General features: G+C 52.6%; 9 protein-coding genes across 9 annotated transcripts; 6 read left to right on the plus strand and 3 right to left on the minus strand.

Moving 5' to 3' along the window:
• Nucleotides 1-520: 520 nt before the first annotated feature.
• Nucleotides 521-1,995, plus strand: A1O5_02026 (uncharacterized protein; the record flags this gene model as incomplete). The annotated part of the gene is made up of 3 exons (XM_007742642.1): nt 521-1,084; nt 1,116-1,706; nt 1,729-1,995. The coding sequence occupies 3 exons, from the start codon at nt 521-523 to the stop codon at nt 1,993-1,995; spliced, it is 1,422 nt and encodes a 473-aa protein (XP_007740832.1).
• A 1,028-nt stretch (nt 1,996-3,023) lies between these two features.
• Nucleotides 3,024-5,021, plus strand: A1O5_02027 (uncharacterized protein; the record flags this gene model as incomplete). Its single annotated transcript, XM_007742643.1, has 1 exon — nt 3,024-5,021. One exon carries the CDS (start codon nt 3,024-3,026, stop codon nt 5,019-5,021), a length of 1,998 nt encoding a protein of 665 aa, XP_007740833.1.
• Nucleotides 5,022-5,715: 694 nt separating this feature from the next.
• A1O5_02028 (uncharacterized protein) lies at nt 5,716-6,694 on the minus strand (the record flags this gene model as incomplete). The annotated part of the gene is made up of 2 exons (XM_007742644.1): nt 5,716-6,238; nt 6,354-6,694. 2 exons carry the CDS (start codon nt 6,692-6,694, stop codon nt 5,716-5,718), a joined length of 864 nt encoding a protein of 287 aa, XP_007740834.1.
• A 1,306-nt stretch (nt 6,695-8,000) lies between these two features.
• Nucleotides 8,001-9,611, plus strand: A1O5_02029 (uncharacterized protein; the record flags this gene model as incomplete). Its single annotated transcript, XM_007742645.1, has 1 exon — nt 8,001-9,611. One exon carries the CDS (start codon nt 8,001-8,003, stop codon nt 9,609-9,611), a length of 1,611 nt encoding a protein of 536 aa, XP_007740835.1.
• An 886-nt stretch (nt 9,612-10,497) lies between these two features.
• A1O5_02030 (uncharacterized protein) lies at nt 10,498-11,343 on the minus strand (the record flags this gene model as incomplete). The annotated part of the gene is made up of 1 exon (XM_007742646.1): nt 10,498-11,343. One exon carries the CDS (start codon nt 11,341-11,343, stop codon nt 10,498-10,500), a length of 846 nt encoding a protein of 281 aa, XP_007740836.1.
• Nucleotides 11,344-12,023: 680 nt separating this feature from the next.
• A1O5_02031 (uncharacterized protein) lies at nt 12,024-13,652 on the plus strand (the record flags this gene model as incomplete). The annotated part of the gene is made up of 1 exon (XM_007742647.1): nt 12,024-13,652. One exon carries the CDS (start codon nt 12,024-12,026, stop codon nt 13,650-13,652), a length of 1,629 nt encoding a protein of 542 aa, XP_007740837.1.
• A 1,088-nt stretch (nt 13,653-14,740) lies between these two features.
• A1O5_02032 (uncharacterized protein) lies at nt 14,741-16,012 on the plus strand (the record flags this gene model as incomplete). Its single annotated transcript, XM_007742648.1, has 2 exons — nt 14,741-14,810; nt 15,201-16,012. The coding sequence occupies 2 exons, from the start codon at nt 14,741-14,743 to the stop codon at nt 16,010-16,012; spliced, it is 882 nt and encodes a 293-aa protein (XP_007740838.1).
• A 1,385-nt stretch (nt 16,013-17,397) lies between these two features.
• A1O5_02033 (uncharacterized protein) lies at nt 17,398-17,750 on the plus strand (the record flags this gene model as incomplete). The annotated part of the gene is made up of 3 exons (XM_007742649.1): nt 17,398-17,487; nt 17,552-17,607; nt 17,666-17,750. Coding segments are annotated over 3 exons (231 nt in total), but the record flags the coding sequence as incomplete, so codon positions are not given.
• Nucleotides 17,751-17,996: 246 nt separating this feature from the next.
• Nucleotides 17,997-18,800, minus strand: A1O5_02034 (uncharacterized protein; the record flags this gene model as incomplete). Its single annotated transcript, XM_007742650.1, has 1 exon — nt 17,997-18,800. The coding sequence occupies one exon, from the start codon at nt 18,798-18,800 to the stop codon at nt 17,997-17,999; it is 804 nt and encodes a 267-aa protein (XP_007740840.1).
• Between the last annotated feature and the right edge of the window lie 690 nt (nt 18,801-19,490).

The following is a 19,490-nucleotide window of genomic DNA, read 5'->3' on the forward strand; positions in this document are numbered from 1 at the left end:
TGAAACGGCCCAGCCGCTGACCCGCGATTCTCTCCAACAACTGCGCAGGCCACATTTCCACTGGCCAGAAATTGCAGCTGAAAACAAAGCTACAAATGTCGAGTCAACCTGCATGCATATCTATTCAGCACAATATACGAGCTGATCTATGCTCGTGGGCTGTTGGCTGACATAGCCCCGCCAATTGCGTTGTTCACAAGCTCACAATCTCAGGAGGCGTCTCGTTATGCTCCACCAGCCCGACCAGACACGGTGACGGGGTGGAGGGTATCGGCCGCTTTCTGGGCCTGATAATGACATCTGTCATTGCAAAGAAACGTGAATCAAGGTACGAGACTGTGGGTGGACGGGAAAGTATTTAAACCTCCGCTCGGTGCATAGACCTTGGGCTCCCAGCCTCATTCCTCGTGATGTGCTCACAAGCCGCGCCCAAGATTCCGAAGGGTTCGCAGTTGGTGCATCAAGTATCCTTCCCCTGCCTTACGTTGACCGCGTTGTTCGTGTTCTCGTACTTACCATAATGTCTCTTCCAGCAACCCTCCCTCTGGAGATCGTCAGAAATTATGCTCCCGCCGTGGCGTTCCATCAGAACGAGAGGTGGCTTTCATGTAGCATTGAATACCTCTGCAGCGGTGGCACAACCTTGAACAACCAGCTGTTTATTGTGTACAAAGACAACAACTCGGCCCAATTGTGGGTCACAGCGAGCTCCGACTTGGAAACCTGGCGCGCACAGCAGATTCCCCATGAATATGCTTATGGCGTCGCATTGACGGCAATGGATGGGGTCTTGTACCTGGCGTATAGCTCCTATGACAGCAGCCACATCATGTGGGCCCAATCGTCTGACGGTTGGAACTGGACAGCCAAGGGACAGATTAACGGGGAAGACATCAACCAGACACCAGCCCTTGTGACGAGGGGTGACACGGTTATCTGCGTCTTCTCCTCTTCTACTGGCTCACCTAGTCTGCGCCAGGGCACATATACCGCGCAAGGTGGTTGGAAGGACAGTTGGGAGATACCAGGTCACACAGCCTATCAAGTCGCTCTTGCGGTGGACAACTCCGGTGGAAATCTCCTGGTGGGCATACAGCTCTAATACCAGCTCTCAGTTTTACGCGTCTCAGAGCATAGATGGGGTGAATTGGATCAACACGCAAGAGATCCCAAATGCAGGTTCGGTGCCATCCTTGACATTCTTCCAAGGAAGATTTTGGTTGTCCTGGTGTGGAACAGACTCTAACCAATCCTTCTGCAACTGTTACCTGGCGGCGGATTTGAGTGCCAACATCCCCCCAATCTCAAACCCAACACAAGCCGACCTCATGGCTCGTTCATCCCCAGACTACTTTCTCAATGTCACCGACTGCGTCCAGTCCGGTCAGCCTCTAGGGGATGCGCCGATATACTATGCGGTCCAAGAGAATAAAGACAAAGGGACGATTACTATCCTTTACATCTTCCTATATGCTTACCAGCCCGGCCAGACTATCCGCCTGCCCGGCTTCACTGCTCTTATCTGGAACATCGGCTATCACCAGGCCGACGTGGAGCATTTTTATGTCACATTGAAGCCGGATAGCAGTCAGCCGGATGGATTTGCCAAGCAGGAATTTTATTTAATTTCGAGGCTGATGGTAATCCCAACCCTTTCAAGGCGGATGAAGTGGATTATCACGATGGGCCAAATGGCTCCCACGCTGGTAAGTATTGTCCGGCTCGCAGCTGAACGGCGAAAAAGCGATCCTTGCAGACATGCGCCTCTTGCTTCGTGCGATACCAATCGGTCTTTCCATCATCATCATCATCATCATCATCATCATCGACAGACCTATCTTCGATACGCTGACCAAACTCTTAAATTATAGTGGCCTCCGTTGCCCTTGCTGGACACGGGATCTGGAATCGGAAATCATTCACGGGCGACTGGGTGACGCAATTCTCTGCAAATACGGTGCTCTTTGGCGAGCTCCAAATCGGACCCCTTTTTGATTCAGGCACAAAATTAGACCAAATGTGGCGTCCATGGCTAATGCCAGAGAGCAACTGGAGACAGCTTGGGCTCAACGACCAAGGGCAGCCGATCAGCGATCAGCTCTGGACAACGTTCCAAGGCAGACTCGGAATATCGGGGTCAACAAGTCTGCATGGAGGAAGTTATCCAGACCGGTCAAACCTGAATCCCGGGGATTGGACTGCTTGTAAAGGTGTTTTCGGGGTGGCTGATTTACTGAATAAGATCCCGGGTAACTACCTCCATGCGGATGGACCAGGCGGACCGGGGACAAGGGATTGGAACAGCAATGCGATCCCGGTAAGTCGGTAAAAGGGAGTCCAGAGAAGCGGAGGATGCTCAGCGGTTGGTCCGAAAATGGACTGGCTCTCAGAGGGCAACTTAGCCGAAGATTAGTAATAAAGTTTTTTCTGGAATGTGACAGACAACCTCGAACTTCGAATCCGCATATCGACGCGTTCTTCTAAACAGAGAACATAACAAGACTCAGAAAGATTTCAAAAGTCGCCATGAAAAAAGTTGGATTGAAACACTGAGTTGTATGCCGGGACCACTCCCGCTCCCTTCACCCCATCGATAAAATCTTAATCACGCTAGCGGATCTTCCTTCAGCTCTGCTTCACCACCTTCACGCAATCTGGACTCGAGAACTGCTCATCCCAAATTTGGACTTCCTTCTCGTCGCGCGCAATAAATTCATCTCTGTGATATCGTGTTCCCAAAACTGTCCGGAACGACTACAAAGCTTGGTTTTGTGGATAGAATCCAGCCCTGTCTTTTGCGACTGAATTCGATGAACGGTATCTTTCGAATTCATTCCCACCCCGGTGCCCATGGGTCAGCGGAGCAGTGACCACCTTCCACACACACACAGAGAGAGAGAGAGTTCATCGGTTCCTTCCGCACTTCACGGCCGGGTTTTGCGCTTTATTCCTACAATCCAAAACTTGTCAATCAAAGGTCGGACAAAGCATCGCTGCAGACCTCCGTGCCATAACACCACAACATGGCGCCTCGTCGATCTACGGCGAGGATGTCAAGTGCGACGCCTGTACGTGCAAATTCACCGGCAAACCCATCGATTCGTGCGGGCAGTGCCGTCGCCCCTGAGGGCGTCATTTCGCGGCGAGTCACTCGAGGAACTTCTCAACAACCAACCCTAGCAGATGGTAATGTCAACAACCCGAGACTCCCCGAAGTGCAAATTCAGCAGTCTTATGCCTATGGATCGAGCAAAACGCCCGTGCTACCCACCCAGTTGGTCGCGCGCAGTAGGATGAACTTAGAGGAGATGGCCGAAACCATCGATGCAGGAGTCGAACAAGCGCAGCAACATCTTCAAAACCATATTGAAGAGACCCATGCAAATCTGCAGAAGGATTCTCGGGCCGAAAGGGCTCGACGAAGAGCTTCCCGCGAACCTTCTCAAGAAGCCTCCGTGGCTAGCGATGACGCCGAGCAACAGCGGAGTCAGCGGGTAGCAGCATGGGCCAGTTCTTTGGACGATAACCGCCTAAATGGGATACCGGAAGAAGGTCAAGAAGCGGGAGAAAAAGAACAACAACAAGAAGAAGAAGAAGAAGAAGAAGAAGAAGAAGAAGAAGAAGGCGAAGGCGAAGGCGAAGGCGAAGGCGAGGAGACCGTGGCTCGGAGTACACCTGACAATGATACCAGCAAGGAAACAGACCCCTCCAGCTTCCCCAGCGGGATATTCGATCACAGCTACAATTATGAGCGGGGAATCCGAAAACCAAACATCAAGATTCGAGAACGGCAAGACCCATGGATTCAAAAAGCGTGGAATAGCAGCAAAGATGCTGTCCAACGAATTCGACACAGCTCATCAGATGTCTTGTTTTCGATATCAGACTGGTTCACACGATTATTGCGGCTCAGTGGCAGAGCAATCCGAGACTTCCCAAATTCGCCTCTTGTTTCCATCATGACCAGCATTGTTTTCGCTTCGCTTTTTGTCGGCGGAGCAAGCCTTCTGTTATGTTACACCTACACTAATTTTATTTGCGACCCTCTATCAACTTCTCCTGTTGGCCTGACTCTCCAGAAATACTGCGGAACATGCACCCGGAGCCCGAGCGCGGCGACTCTCAACTTTACAGTCGGCAATGGAAATGACTTGTCCAAACTCACATCGGCAATCAACAACATCAACCAACAACTTCGGATCCTCGAAACACGACTAACCGACAAAATGGACGCACAATATGCAGCGGTTGATAAAGACGTTGAAGCCCTCAAAAGACAACATTCAGAGTTGTCAAGTCACATGGCAGGATTGAAAAAGGGTGGCGGATCGAGAACCTTGTCTGGCGATGTTGCCTCCCCAGTCATTCCCAAAGTCAACTATTTCTCACCCAATAACGGAGCCATGGTTGAGCCGCGACTAACTTCGCCAACCATGCAAAAGCCACTGACACTCGCGCGCCGAGTGCTGTTGCGAATGCTTTTGTCGACGCGGTATGTGACCAGGCCACCAATTACAGCTCTCACTCCGTGGCAAGATGTGGGAGATTGTTGGTGCGCCTCAGCTGTGCTCGGCGACGACCAAGAACAAGGACATGAGACGATGAGACTAGGCGTGAGAGTGATAGAAATGATCTATCCCACCGAAGTGGTCATCGAAAACTACCCCAGCGCCGGTTCTCTGTTGCCAGGCTCAACTCCCAAAACCATCGAACTGTGGGCCGACTTTGAACAGCTGGACAGTCTTGAGTGGGAGAAGCTAAATATCAGGTCGATGCAGGGCGTGGCGGGAAATCCCTTCGGACCCACCTACGCACTGCTCGGCAAGATGGAATACGATGCCTCGAGCGAAGCGAGTCATGTCCAGTCATTTCCACTGGACGTGAACCAAGGCGCGTTGACGTACGGGGCGCAAAATTTCGTGCTGAGGGTGATCGGGAATTACGGCGCGGAGTTTACTTGTTTGTATCGGGTTAGGTTGCACGGCGTTCCGGTTTTTGGGCACGAACAGGGAGACTCTTGAGGCCCAGATGGAGTTCCCGAGGTTGTGGGGGGGTTTGTGGCAAAAAGTAAATCAAAGGGTTATTTGCTGCCAGTCCCTCGCTGCAGAGGATAGCATGTCGACGGGTGGGTTTGGGGCAGGGCTTTGGCGCGCGGCCTTGTGGAGAGCACAGTACGGAGGTCGTGGGCCTAAACCCAAAGATTAACACGTCGTTATGTACTACCATGCCTCAAGATAGCCCAATTGAGTTTTCACACCAACAAAACTAGCAGTTATCCCTGAGGCGTTGGATCACTTAATTCACACACAAGGAACAATCATTTTCTCGCAGTAGGGTAAGATGGATGGATAGATAGATGGATGGCCTTCCATCACGGGCCCTCCCAACCCCCGTTTCTTCCCCAGCCTCATACCCCCAGAAGATCACCTCGGTATTTATGCAGCCTAACTAAGTAGTAAGACTGACTGACTGCCTCCATCCTTTTGAACCAGAGGCAAAAGACAAATACTCCATTCGTTGGAAGCCGGATCCGGTTCTGAAATTCGCCATCGTTCTGAGCAAACCAAAAAGGGATCAGTCTTGTACTGTATTATCTATATTACGACAGTTTGCCTGGCCACTCATATATGTCTATCTTCATTACGGTCATGGGCAGGTACGCAGGAGTAAAAACTTGAAACCCGTTGAGGGAGAGAGAGAGGGAGGGACGTCCATCTACCAAAAATCAATCTGCTCTCCCTTCGGTTGGGAGGCCCCGGGCTCTCTCGAAGTCTTGCCCTTTTCTCCATGCACCTTCTTGTCCGGCGGATAATGCCAGATCAAATCCTGAACATTGCCTTCGAGCGTCTCGCCCGCTGGACCGCGTTCGACCCAGTCTTCCTTGCCCACGTCGCGCAGATCGGCCAGAGTGTCAAAGCAGCGCAGGATGGTGCTCATCGGCGTGATCTGACCGGGGAGCAGCTTGTCTAGCAGGCCTAGCGGCAGGCCGCCGGTGTCGACGATGGCCGGGCAGACGGCGTTGATGCGCACGTTGGCCTCGACCGCAGCTTCGCTCTTGCCGAGCGCGCGCACGAGGCCGATAAGGGCGTGCTTGCTGGCCGTGTACTGAGGGATGGCGGGGCTGGGGAATAGCCCTGCTCCAGACCCGGTGACGACAATCTTGCCACCCGGTTTCGGCTTGCCTGCCGCTCCGCTGAGAACTGTCATGTAGTGCGCGGCGAGCTTGATGCCATAGTATCTATACATTTAGATCGAAGGGTTAGTCACTATGAGCCCCTTTCGCTGCCAAAAAAGAAAAAAGAAAAAAAAAAGAAGGGAAGGGGGAAAGGATGCCAAAGCTCAATATCGCGTACGTTCCAGTAATATTGACTGAGAAAGTGTCTGTGTTCGGTTTCTTGGGCGGCTTGTGCATGTCGTACGAGAGCGTATTGAATATGTCGTCCCGGTCATCGATGCCCGCGTTCAGCGCACAGAAGTCTAGCCGCTTGCCCCAGGCGTAGGCTTGTTTGAACATGTCGGCCTGCTGCTCCCAGGAGGAAACGTCGGTGTGGACGAACAAGGTGCCCGGGAGGGAGTGCTTTGGTTTGTGGATGTCTGCGATCACCACGTTCCATCCCAGAGAGACGAGGTGTTCAACGAGGGCTGCGCCTATGCCAGACGCGCCACCTGTAACGATGGCGATAGGGCAAGTCATGGTGATAATGATGACGATGATGATTCAGCCAAAAGAGCAGGTAGATTAGCTCGCATGAGAGGGAAGAGGAACACGGAACAAGATGCAGATATTCTGTTCCCCTATCCCCATGCTAGTCCACTCATCGTATTCGAACGTCTCCGGTCTTCCGACGCCCGGTCTAGGAAGATTGTCAGACCAGTATATATCCACAACACATAATAGCCGACGGATCGGGCCTATATTCAAGCGGACGGCGGGACCGCTATGCTGTCATTACAAGCCTTGGCGCCAGCCTTGCGATCATAAAGCAATTGATCTCCTGGGTCATATACAGCCTCGTCTAGGCATTCGATAGATTTTGTCTTCTGTCACCACAAAAACTCTTGATAGGGAATATTTACGGAGAACGAAGAAGAGAGCAGGGGCTACTCCGAGACCTTGGAAGAGAACTGATTTATCACGGAATTCGATGCGCGAAGTACCGAGTACAGGCGGAACAGGGGGCCATAGTAGGTGAAGTTTGGGTCTTCTTGAAAGTGACTGAGAGGCCAGGAGAGAAGAAGGATGACTCGGTTGATATGCAGGAGCTCCATCAGATCCAGGCAATATAGTAGTGTGAACCAATGAAAGGGGACTCTGTGGAGAATCGTGAGCCATTATTCTCCACCGGAGGTGCTTGTATTCATCCTGGGATATAGAGAACAAGTACAGAGTATTCGGCATACTCTCCATAGCTTACTACTATAGTCTATCAAAGATACCATATTAAAAGATCAAGTTAGTGGTCATACCTAGAATCTTCACTCCAAGTTCATCCTTGAGTAGTTAGACTTAGGGGGTAGGAAGAACAGCAAGGTCACTCACAGATATCTCTTCCCAATGTTCCCTTTGCTCCAGCCCAAGCGCCCCAAACCATCTGCACCGTCTCACAATAGTCCGAGGAGTCCGACGGGATGTTCGTCTTCATCCGGAGCTACATTTCAGCAAAAACGATACGAGTCAGTGAACGCGCGATCTGCAGAACCACTTGATTCAAACTTATCCGACCGTCAAACCCTTGCTTTGCCCAAGACACTCACCTCGAAGCAAACCGCCGAGACTACAGAGCTGTCATCGTGAGTGCACGAAAGAATCTGTGCATTCGTGCCTTGGAGAAGGGGAAGATCGATCAAGTGGGCAACGAAATGGGATCTTTCGGAACGTGTATTACGGAGTAGATGTTTTTGCTCGAAAAGGGGCGCCAAAGACGACTATTTTCTGCCAGCACACATTTCCCATGTGAAAGACATCGCCACGACATACCGCTTCTTGTTTAATCTGAGCTATGAATGCTCTCAGGCGGCATGGGAACAGAATTCGCAAGAACCTGATTACATCCAATGGCCAGATCGTAGCTGCTTTCATTGGCGTGCAAGGCCCAAAAAGCAGTGCAAGTGCCACAGAGTCACCACAGTCACAAATTTTCATCGACTCCGCACAGTTCCAGTCCCGGTTCCAGTCACGCCCATCAGGCTTCGACCTGCGTGACTCTGACTCCCACCACTCATCCTCAGTCACCTCAATCAACTCCCTTAGGAGTCAGCCATCTCACGCTCAACCTCAGCTCACCGTAAAGCGCCGCCGAAGGATCATTGTGCGATCCCCTCCACCTCCCCCGAGCGAACACAAACTCTCGACTTCGCCGGTCCCTGCGCGCAGCGTGCGAAGTGCACCCACCCTTGAACGTATTTCGCTTCCAAAACCCTACAGATTCCAGACGACTGCGCCAGAGGAGGGAAGGCACAGATCAGAAAGAACACACATCACGACCTTGGTGGAGGCGGACTTCCAGGGCCAGGCAAAGCGCGCAAGAGTGAATGAAACCACGCGGTTGATCGGCCCTCCACGCCACAGTCAACTTGAAAATTTTATCCTACCAAAGAAACCGATAGCATCTCCTGTTTCCTTGTCTTCTACCCACAGCGTTGACCAAGGTTTACTTGCCGGACCCTCTCTGACCATCATACCATCAATGACGTCCGAAGTCTCTTCGACTTCAACGTCAACCTCTACTCCCGCACAACACAAACCTCTGGTCGTCGGCCGCACCAAACCTCAGCCCGCCACGATGGATCCCTCATCGAGTTGTGGACCTATTGACAAGGCCATCCCCGCCGAGGCAAAGGCAGCCCTCAACCATGAGATCGCCGAGAATGTCAAATCCAACACCTCAGCTCCGGCACCCGCAGAGGGAACTACCGCCAACAACAAAAAGAAAGAAAAGGCTCCCAAACAGCCCAAACCGCCGAAAGCGCCCGCCACGCCTGCAGCACCTGTGTCTCCCGCCCTCATCGACTTGCGAGTCGGCCACATTCTTCGCGCGATCGCGCATCCGAATGCTGATTCCCTCTATGTCTCCACCATTGCAATGGGCGACCCCGAAGGGACGGAACATACCCAAGTCGACGAGGAGACGGGCAAAGTTGTGCGGACAGTATGCTCAGGCCTCAACGGATTAGTGCCCTTGGAGGAACTGCAAAATCGGAAAGTCGTGGTTGTGGCCAACCTGAAGCCTGTGAATATGCGGAGCATCAAGTCGGCAGCGATGGTACTGGCTGCATCCCCGCCGATGGAAGAAGGTGCAGATCCGCACGCCGCCGATCGCACTGTGGAACTGGTCAACCCTCCGGAGGGAAGCGAGGCCGGCGATGCAGTCTACTTTGAGAGTTGGCCGTATGGGGAAGGCAAGGGACCTGAGAAGCAATTGAATCCCAAGAAGAAAGTGTGGGAGAGTGTGCAACCGGGCTTCTTCACGAGTGAGGAGTGTGTCGTTGGATTTGATGCTGGAAGACCGGGCGTGGAGATTGAGGGCGACAAGGAGAAGAAAGGGTGGTTGATTGTCGAGGGGAAAGGGAGATGTACGGTTCAGACGCTGAAGGGAGCTGTCGTGAGGTGATGGTCCTTTGATGTCGAGACGACTGGCCGGCCAATCCAATCCATAGAGGCCGACAGGCATCTCGAATTAAGTGGGAAAACACAAACGAATGCGCCATTCTCGAAGGCAGGGAAGGCCGCAATGACATTCACGCGGTGTGCTTGATGGAGACGAAATGCTTGACGAAGGCTCCGGAAAAAGGACCGATGAGCTAGAGCATAGAACTGCATTTGTTACATTGATTACATTGCATTAGGGAACTCAGCGAACAGGACAGACCATTCTCTCTCTTTCTCTCTCCCTCTCTTTTTCTCTCCTCTCTCTCGGGAAATCGGTGTCGCCCGCTACGGTTTAGGTAGGAACAAGAAACAAGAAACCCGTTCGCTTGAAGAGTCAGAGTCAGACCAGTCCCGGTCCCAGACCCAGAGCAAGATGGATGCAAGGCGAGGCGAGGCAAGGCTGAGGCTAGTGGGCTGAGAATATTCCATGTGAGGCCGAGAGTCGTTTCCCGACACATTTGGTTTGTGGCTCGCGTTTCCGCGTTCCGCTCTCATTGATTGTAATTTACTCGGTACGACAAAGGCCAAAAGGTATCGCTTACTTAGCCAGTGAGATTCGTATCATCCGTAGGTCCTCCCTCTCTGGCCCTGATCGAGTATTTTCTCATTGCTTTTGGGCACAGCTGAGGAACACGGGAGGCATGTAGTGAGTGGCATGTCAATGCGTCATCGGCCTCGCAAAGGAAACCTCGCCCATGGATATTAAACAACCGCCCTTCCTCTCGCTTCGTTCGCTTTGGGGCCCCAGAAACCACCAAGGGCCCAATGTTCCTGTCGATATACCCACCTATACATGATTGCCTGCTCTTGTCCAGGCACGATGCATTGTTCGCCTCCCCGAGATCGCTTCACTTCAACAATACAATCAGTAACACCAAAACAACAATCAGTACGACAATGGTAGTCATGCCCCAATTCTGCTTCGCCCGTTCCCCTACACCCTTTAACCGTCTCTTTGCCCCATCTAGCCGACCCTGATGCCTGTCAACTCCCCGGTCGACCTCATCTAGGAGAGCGATCTGACCCTCTAACTCGTCGCCCACCTGCATGGCCAAGTGACGTTGACGGCCAATTGACTCGCCCAGCCGGTCAAGCTGCTCGTCTTGCTCGGCGACGACTTGTTGGTGGTAGACGTGGATTTGTTGGTTGTCCATGCTTTCGGTGGGGTCTGGGGTACGAGCGCGAGAGCCCTCCTCGTCCGTATAGCGAGCAGGGAAGAGGGCGGCGCGGTTCGCCTCATCTTGGGCATCGAGGGATTCTTGGGAGGGGTCATCACGGAAACGGACGTTTTTGGCGCCTTGACTCTGCGCCCCCGCCGCATCTTGTTTCCGTAAATTGGAGGCTCTCTGTTGTTGCGAGGCATCGCTAGGCTTCCGGGTTTTTGCGCGTTCAAAGTCTTCTTTCAATGCCGGATCATTGGGTGAAGAGAGTGTCTCTTCGGTCGTTGTGGAACTTTCTCCGTGAAACTGCAGCGACAGGTCATTATATTGACTCCACAGTTGTGTCAGCGATTCGTCTTCGGGAGAGCGGTTGGAGAGGGCTTCAATGCCTTCTCGGAAGGATTCTAATGAGCGGGCGATGTTGGAGTCTTGCGAGGGGTTGAGATCTAGGTTTAGCGAGATGGCGCGCTGGCGCTCGAGAAGAGAGAGTTTGATGTGATCGGCGAGGAGAAGGAGTTGGGATGGATTGGACATTGCGAGGTCCGACTGGGCGCGAGGTTCGAGGCGAAGTGTTGCGGGGGAGGTTGGAGGTGACAGCAGGATGTTCCCGGGGTCGATACCAAGGCAAGAGACAGAGAACGAGGGATTGGACGAGGATCGTGAATGTCGTATGTAGGGAGTGTCTCACAGAGTTGGACGAATCGCATGGGGCAAGAGGCTCTTTTGTATAGAGCGCACCTGGACGGGTCAGCTGAAGCCTGTTTGCCTGGAAGAAAGAATAGCAGCGGAAAGTCCGGGGCAAGTAGCAGCAGCCGGCGAGTGGGCGGGTGGGCGGAAGTTGCACTTGCCAAGCACCAGGAGCCGGAAATATAGGCTGGGGGGCATCTACCTAACAAGTAGGGTCGCCCAAGGGTCGCCTAGGGGTCACCTATAGTGCCCTTTGGGTGTGCCCCTCCCCATTCCACTTAGGGCCTTAGGGCGAGTTAAAGGCCCAGACCCAGGAACAACACACCCGTCACCCAACCATCACCGTCATCAAATCCCGAGGCGACGAATCTTTTCTCCACACGTCGTCTTCCGATTCACTTCCAACAACACACACCGACTTCAACCAAACAGCGCCCTCTCTTAAAACATGCCCCTCTGGCTGCCGAGTGCGAGGTTCTCCTCTTCCCTCCCTCTAGATTGTCGTCTCAATCCTGCCAACTTTCAAAATGGATGATGGTGATGATGTGAGATACCCTGGCGCCCCAGCCTATGGCTCTTCCCCCTCACCGAGTCCGCTTCAGTCGCAGTTCGACACCCTCTTTGCCGAGTTCGCTCGCTCTCGTCCCCGAGTCTCACCTCCGCGATCTCCTTCCTCTCTATCCCACGAGCCGCTGTTTAGGGACGTTGAGAAGAAAACCATCGACCTCCGCGCGCTCGATTATGTGGCCGACTATGACGGCAATTTAATGTGTCCGATTTGCCACGTCCCTTTCATCGAGCCCGTTGTCCTCGAATGCGATCACACCTTCTGCGACTCATGCCTGAAAGAATATCGAGAAGGAGGTTCTAACGGGGCCCGCAATCAGTGTCCTTCTTGTCGTTCCTTCGTGCTGTCGACGGCCCACAAGGCCTCCCGATTGATCATCAACATGTGCAATGATATCAAAGTCAAGTGTCCCAATGAGGATTGTGAAGAGGTCGTCGCACGAGGCTACGTCGAGCGCCACGCAACGAAAGAGTGTCCGCATGAGCGACTTCAGTGCCCGGATCCAGACTGTGGGAAATTGGTCAAACGAAAGAATTATGTGCCGGAACAGTGCATCCACACCTCCCACATTGAATGCGACTGCGGCGCCGTCATCGAACTGGGCAAAGGCGATTGGCTGAGACACAAGGATGAAGACTGTCCAAACACGGGCGTCAAGTGTAAGCGATGTGGCCAGAGAATTTCGGCTAGGGACTATCTGAATGGAATTACCGGCCATATCTGCGGCGCCGACGAAGATCACCTCTGTCCCGGCAGAGGACACGGCTGTACAGACGATTTCCATCCCGATGATCGCGACCATCACGTGAAGACATGTCCGTTGGCTCGCATGGCGCCGTACCTCAAAAAGCAGGCGCAACTGCTTCAATCTCTCCAGGAACAGCTTGCCATGGTCAAAGTCCGAAATGAAGTTCTCGAGGCTGGCTTTGACAAAATAAACGACATTGTCAATGACCGTGTCCTCCCTCATATTGGTCCTTCCGACCATTCTCAGGCGGGTGAGACTTCGGACATCGAGGAGATTGAACGAGATCACATCCCCTCAGCCGTATCTCACCGTGATCTTCTCATGCCAGCACATCTTCGCGCCTTGACACCCTCCCCAGACCCGGAGGCTTCCTCCATTTCTCAAACACAACAGCACCTCCTTGCGTTGCACGAATCCTTGCGCGGAACCGTGTCGAATCTGGAACATGACGTTTCAACGATGTCTAATGCACTCACAGATCTAGACGCTCGATCTTCAATGCAGATTATGAATGAAACACTAAGAATAAAAGAAGAGTTAGCCCACACCAACGCCGCATTATTCAGCACCAGATCACAAGTGCAATGGCTTCTAAATCGCGAACGAGCAGGCCAGCAGCAACAATCGGGGCCAATGCGTGGTCGCGCCCCATCAGCTCAGCCTCATGCGTCAAATACGGCGTCTTCGGCGAGGAGCTCAGTTTCCGAAGGTACCAATGAGCCTGGTCAGGGATCGAGTTTGGAAGGTCAGCCGTCGGGAAGCGTGAATCTGGCGGCAAGTCCAAGTTTCCGACCTCAGATGCGAAGGCTCAGCGGCAGCCAAGAAAGAGTCAAATTGTGATACGATTGCAACAGGTTGCATTCAAGTCTGCAAACAAATACATCGATAGTTTGTTAAGGCGCTGAATTAGAGAGACCTATGTGAGAGGCCATTTAGTAAACATACGTCAATGAGCACGCCAACAGGGTGCATGCTGTCTCCTCAGGTCCATTCGCCTTTGCCAGCAGATGCCCCGCAGAAGAAGAAAAGACGGCATGGATTCATTTGCACATAAAGTCGTCTCGGACGCTTATATGCCTTGAACGCCCAAGCGAGAACAGCGTCAACTCTGATATTACAGCGAGTCATGTACTCACGACCTCCTTATCTTCGCGAGCCTTGCCGATTCGCTTATTTCTCGCTTTGTGCTCGGGTGGACCTACTATTTGCGGGGTGCGGTCTTCTGCGGCTTTAGCCTTTCACCTTCAGCACCCTTCGCGACCGGCCCAGCGAGCCCGCCAGTCAACGGGCAGATGATTAGAACTGGGATTGGTTGACTGGAAATGGAAAAGAGAGGAGGGGAAGTCTACCGCGAGCGAGCGTGCATGGCGCAGGTTACCAATATCTGATAAGGCTCCGACTACTCGGTATCTTTGCCAGACTTTTGCTGTGGAGGTTGGGGATTGGATCAATGGGGTGCATACTGTGTGCCCCTGGGTTGGGATTGATAGTGATTCTGTGACCTAAAGAGATGCTATATGACTATGACCATGACCATGATTGTGGGATTATATATATACGTGTACCCAGTATATGCACCTGTGGGTATCTATCCGCGGTCCAACGTCTGCCATTCCTTCTCTGAGGAAACGGGGAGACGACAATATAAATAACATATATTTTTCACCTGTCTATTTTCCGTTTCTTCTTCTTTTCCTCCCCTTCGCACGCTAAAATCCATTTGTCTCTGCAACATTAAACCACAAGCCACAAACCACAAGCCTGAATAAGATAAAAGGAGAGAAGAAAACGGGAAAGAACCACGCTCATCCCCATCCATCCATCCAGCCGGAGATAGTATATATCTATCTACCTACCTATCTTTCCATCCTGTACAACCTGTATCCACCCATCCGTCTATCTGTCTGTCTATCTGTCTGCCTATCGAGATGGGCCACGGCAGGACCCTCGAGTATCCCAAGACGCCCGTCAACAGGGTCAATCGGTATAATCAGCGAGGTAAGCAAGTCCGCAGCGCAAGCATGTGTCAACCTTCCGGGTGAGAATGAGAATGAGAGGTAGAGCGTGTTTACCTGTGTTTCTGTGTCCGTGTCTGTGTGTGCAAGGAACAAGGACCCATGGAGGTAGAGGGCGCCAAAGGAGGAATCATTCTTTTCTCCTTGGAATTCGAGCGCGCGGAGGGACGGACAGGCAGGTTAGATGTCGTGTTGTGTCGTGGTTACATTTCTGTTGGCGGGAGATATCTTTTCTTCCCCCCCTCTTCATCGATGGCGTACCTGTATTTCGAGTTTCCTTCGCTTTAACTCTTTTCCCGTTTACTTCCCCCCTTCTGGTCGAGGCATTATCATCACGGAACCACACACTCACACACTCTTGGGATACACACAGCAACGTACGACCTTGAGCAAATCCACACCATCATCAACACCAGCACGGTCGTGCACGTCTCGTTCAACACGCCGGACGCGTCGAATCCGTTTCCCGTTACGCTGCCCATGGTCGGCGTGGCCGCGAGCTTCGAACACCCCTCGGCGTCGCTGGGCGAGCCGCTCGACGTCTACCTGCATGGCTACGTCAGTTCCAGGCTGATGAACCTGTCGCGCAATGCCGGGCCACAGAATTCGACGTCGTCGCCTCCTCCTCCTGCAGCGACAGACGGTGATGGAACGACGGCGCAGGGATTGCCCGTCACCATCTCCGCCACGCTCGTCGACGGCCTCGTTTTGACGCTCACACCCAACACGCACGACGTCAACTACCGTTCCGCCACTCTGTTCGGCTACGCTAGCCTGGTGACGTCGGTCGAGGAGAAGCTCTGGGCCATGGAGCAGGTCACGAACTCGGTCGTGCGCGACCGGTGGCGCCACACGCGAGTCCCCCCGGACGGCGCGGAAATGCAGAGCACGAGCATCCTAAGGGTCAAGGTTGTCGGCGGCAGCGGCAAAGTCAGGGTTGGCGGGCCGAGAGACGAGCTCAAGGACTTGAAGAGGGAGGATATCAGGGACACAGTGTGGACCGGCGTTATTCCGGTGTGGGAGTGCTTTGGGGAGCCGGTGGGATATAAAGGGGTTGTGCAAGGGGATGAGAAGGCGAATCGAGTGGAAAATGTCCCCGAGCATGTGAGGGAGTTTGCGAGGGAAATGAGGGAGCAAAATGAGAAGTATGCGTTGGCCGCAGTAGTGGATACGAGTCAGGATTGAGTGCTGGTGCCTTTTCTTTCCCTCCTTTGAGACGCAACGACGCGGATGGCAATTCCAATCACCCGTGAGAGTCCCCTCCAAGTGAAGCAAATGTTGAATTGAGAGGATTCGGGGCGTTGAGAGATGTAGTCGGTCGTTTAGCCGCCATGATAGAATATATGACTTGAGCAACGAGTCCTGATTCTTTCTTACGCAGCCTAGAAGCAGGCGAGGTTTCCATGGAGACGATACCCCATTGATCAGCATGGCATTCAATTATCCCTTCTTGACTCGTGCCCCTCCTCTTGAATGTCCTGACAGCTCCCCCTTTCTTCTGCCATGCAAAGGGGAGGGAAGATTCGTGAAGAATTGAACATTGCGAACCGGCAATCTTCTGGAAGCCCTTCCTCCTTGCTTGCTCCCACATGTCGTGTAACTCGGAGGAATCCGGTAATTGGAAGAGATGCCAATCAAGTGCCGTCGAAGGCAACATGCCTGAATGGAGCCCCCGACCTTTTGCCCGTGCCATTAGATCAACCCGAGGAATGGGAGGAATTGGGAACACAGGCAGCACCGACAACTTGCAGACCACGCTTTTTGTTTTTGTAAGAGGCGGAAAATGTGGCTTGTTTGTGTCAACGGTCCCACTGTTTCAGAAGGTGCTGCCATGAGAGTGCCGGGCCGGTTGTATTGGAAATCATATCCTTCTGTTTAGTTGTCGATCCGAGGACGAGGGTTGACTTTTGCCCTGATCCTATTTACAGGATATAAGGAGTTGTGATCCCTTGGTTCGTGATCATCTCGGAGGCATTGGAGGGCGGACAAAGTCTTCAACAGCACATCATCTCCCATTGTCTCGTGTGCTCGTGTGGGCGTGTGCGTCGGTGAACAATGAAGGCGCTCTGAGCTCTCGGTTTGACATTTTGAAGGGCTCCGCATCCCAGGCATTCTGCCATCACCTCTCCATCTCGCCTTGTCTTTACAGTTCTTCACCAAGGCAACCTGACCGCCGCGACACCAAGTCATGGCCTGATCCTTCATCTCTCTTTTCCAAGTTTCTTGTCTTTCTGAGCTGCGTGTTCTTCGTCTCCCATATTTCCTTCCCTTTCCGGTTTCGTTTCACATCCAACTCATCAGTCACTCCTTTGCATATGTCTTGTCATAATAGAGCGGCAAACGAAAATCGGTTCCTCTACTCTTCCAACGGCCAAGTCAGGTAGACAAACAAAGCCTGGACGCTCTGGCTCACCACCTGCAGTCGGTGTATATCGGAACGAGTTCAACTCAAGGGCGCCCGTCCGACCACCAAATAAAGCCAACCCGCCCACAAGTCCACGAAAACCCAGTCCTGTCCTTTCGCTGCATACCGGTCAATGCCATCATTTCGGAGATTCAAGACTGCCACGATGGACAAATTTCGCTCGGGTCGCAAATGGCTCAAAGGCAAGTTGCGAGGACGCCTCCAAAGAACTCCCAAGGAGAGAAAAATCATCATTGTAAGTTGCTGGAGGGACAGGGCGATTGGATGCAAAATGGAAAGCTGATATGCACTGCTTAAAGGGACATCCAACTGATTTCCGTCGCGAGAATATCACTTTGGGGACAGACGTTGACGGGTACTCGACTCCAGAACGCCCTCCTTCTACGAAACATTTGCTGATATAAGACCCTCAGAAACACAACCCTCGTGGAAAAGGCTCGAGAAGATGCCCAAGCGACGTACATTGCTTCGAAAACACAGCCTCCCGGGAACACTGCTGGATAGAAAGACAACAGTCACAGCGACAGGACTGTTCAGCCGCGCACAGAATAGCTACGCATTGAGATCCCACAAGAGAAGTCCCCATACAATCAACCTTTTCGCTCGTGACGGCGGGCTGTAGACAAAATACCATTTGTCCGATGAGCTCTCCGCTGGTCAGTATGTGGTTTTCTGGCCGTCATGCCGGACAATAGCTTGGATAAGCTATGCAAATAGGATAACGTACAAAGTCTGGCGCGAACATCAAATGATGAACATTGGCACTTCCTCGAGTCGCGATTTCTTGTCCTTTTCCTTATCTGTTATATCTTTCGACAAGGGTTTGCCAGTTGGTGGTGGTGTTGCTCTCGATTTGCGTCCATTATTTTGAGATCCACTCACGGTTGCTGCCGCGCAAGAATCATCATCGAGGTCTACAACGAATCTGTGCTTCTTAGGCCGCTCTTCAGGTCTGCTGTGCATAGGAGGCTGTCTGGGGTCTAGGACACTGCTGTTGGAAGCTCGGGATGTCCACGTGTTCTGTAGACCGTTTTGTAGAGATGCCTTGTATTGAATTACACGGGAGGTCGAGAGCCGGTTGACATTGTCTCGTTTCAAGGATGCGTTTTGTGCGATATTGACTTGGCCATGGCCATCTTCTTTCGAGTGTCTGATGCTTTGTTTGTGGCTCTGACTTCTGGTGAGGCCCATGCCGGCCTTTGTAGTGCTCGAGATTCCCTCCAAGCCAACTAGAGACATCTTCTGCTGGCTGCTACTCGCCATCAGCGGAGCGAGACTGGTGCCAGACCACAAGTCGGTGATCTTGTCTTCGTCTTCATCATCTTCGACAGTCGAATTTCCGATGACTCGTCGCAAAGTCTCTTTCTGCTTCTTGTGCAAGGCGGCAGATCTGAGCCGTCTCTTCGTTTTCTCGGGCATGGGCGATGTAGGTTCAGGAAGAGCTTTTGGGGCTGCATCTCGTGCTTGCTTGACGAGTCTCTTATACTCAGCATGATGCAGATGTGCGGTATATGCCTGCGCTACCGTCTGGAACTCGTCTTCCACCATGATATAGATGTCGTCGCCATCATACCCCTCTCGCATGAGCCTGGGATACCTGTCAAAGAAAGCTCTGCGTAGCCGAATTTAAGCACTCACTCTGTGGTTGGAGGTACTCGAACAGGAGAGGATGAAGGTGTTCTCCCTACCCAGCAGTCAGTGCAGTTCATTTCGCCGCATTCTCTGGAGAACTCACGGTTTCGGTCCGTCGTCGAAGCAGTTGCCTTTGAGGGACTACCCCAGTCAGCTACGGGTACATTATCGGCCGACCTTTCGCTGCGGGCTGGTGAGGATGCCCGCTCGTGCTTGATACGAGACGCGGGAGTCACTCGTGCTTTCTTTGCTGGCGGAAGATGGTCCACCATCCACGGCAAGGTGCGCGCCATTGGTTTTTCTAGACAGTTACAGCCTGGGAGACCTTAATATGCAGAAGCTCAAGGTGGGTTTGCCCGTTGCGGGTGGCATTTCCTGGAAAGAGCTATACGCATGTCTGCCTTCTTGGTTGAAGCGAACCTTGAAGGCAATGATCGGGGGTTAAGACTCGAAGTGTGAACAACTGGGTTCTGGCGTGCGGTGAAGCTGCTGCAACTGCCACTGCCGCTAGATTGCCCCACCCTCTACTCGGTACCCTGCCATCTTTTCGTCCTCCCTCCTTCGTTCAAGAGTGAAATGATACGAGTAGAATGAGGAGCTGACTTA

Source organism: Cladophialophora psammophila (genome assembly GCF_000585535.1).
Source record: "Cladophialophora psammophila CBS 110553 chromosome Unknown aczJe-supercont1.2, whole genome shotgun sequence".
Taxonomy (NCBI): domain Eukaryota; kingdom Fungi; phylum Ascomycota; class Eurotiomycetes; order Chaetothyriales; family Herpotrichiellaceae; genus Cladophialophora; species Cladophialophora psammophila.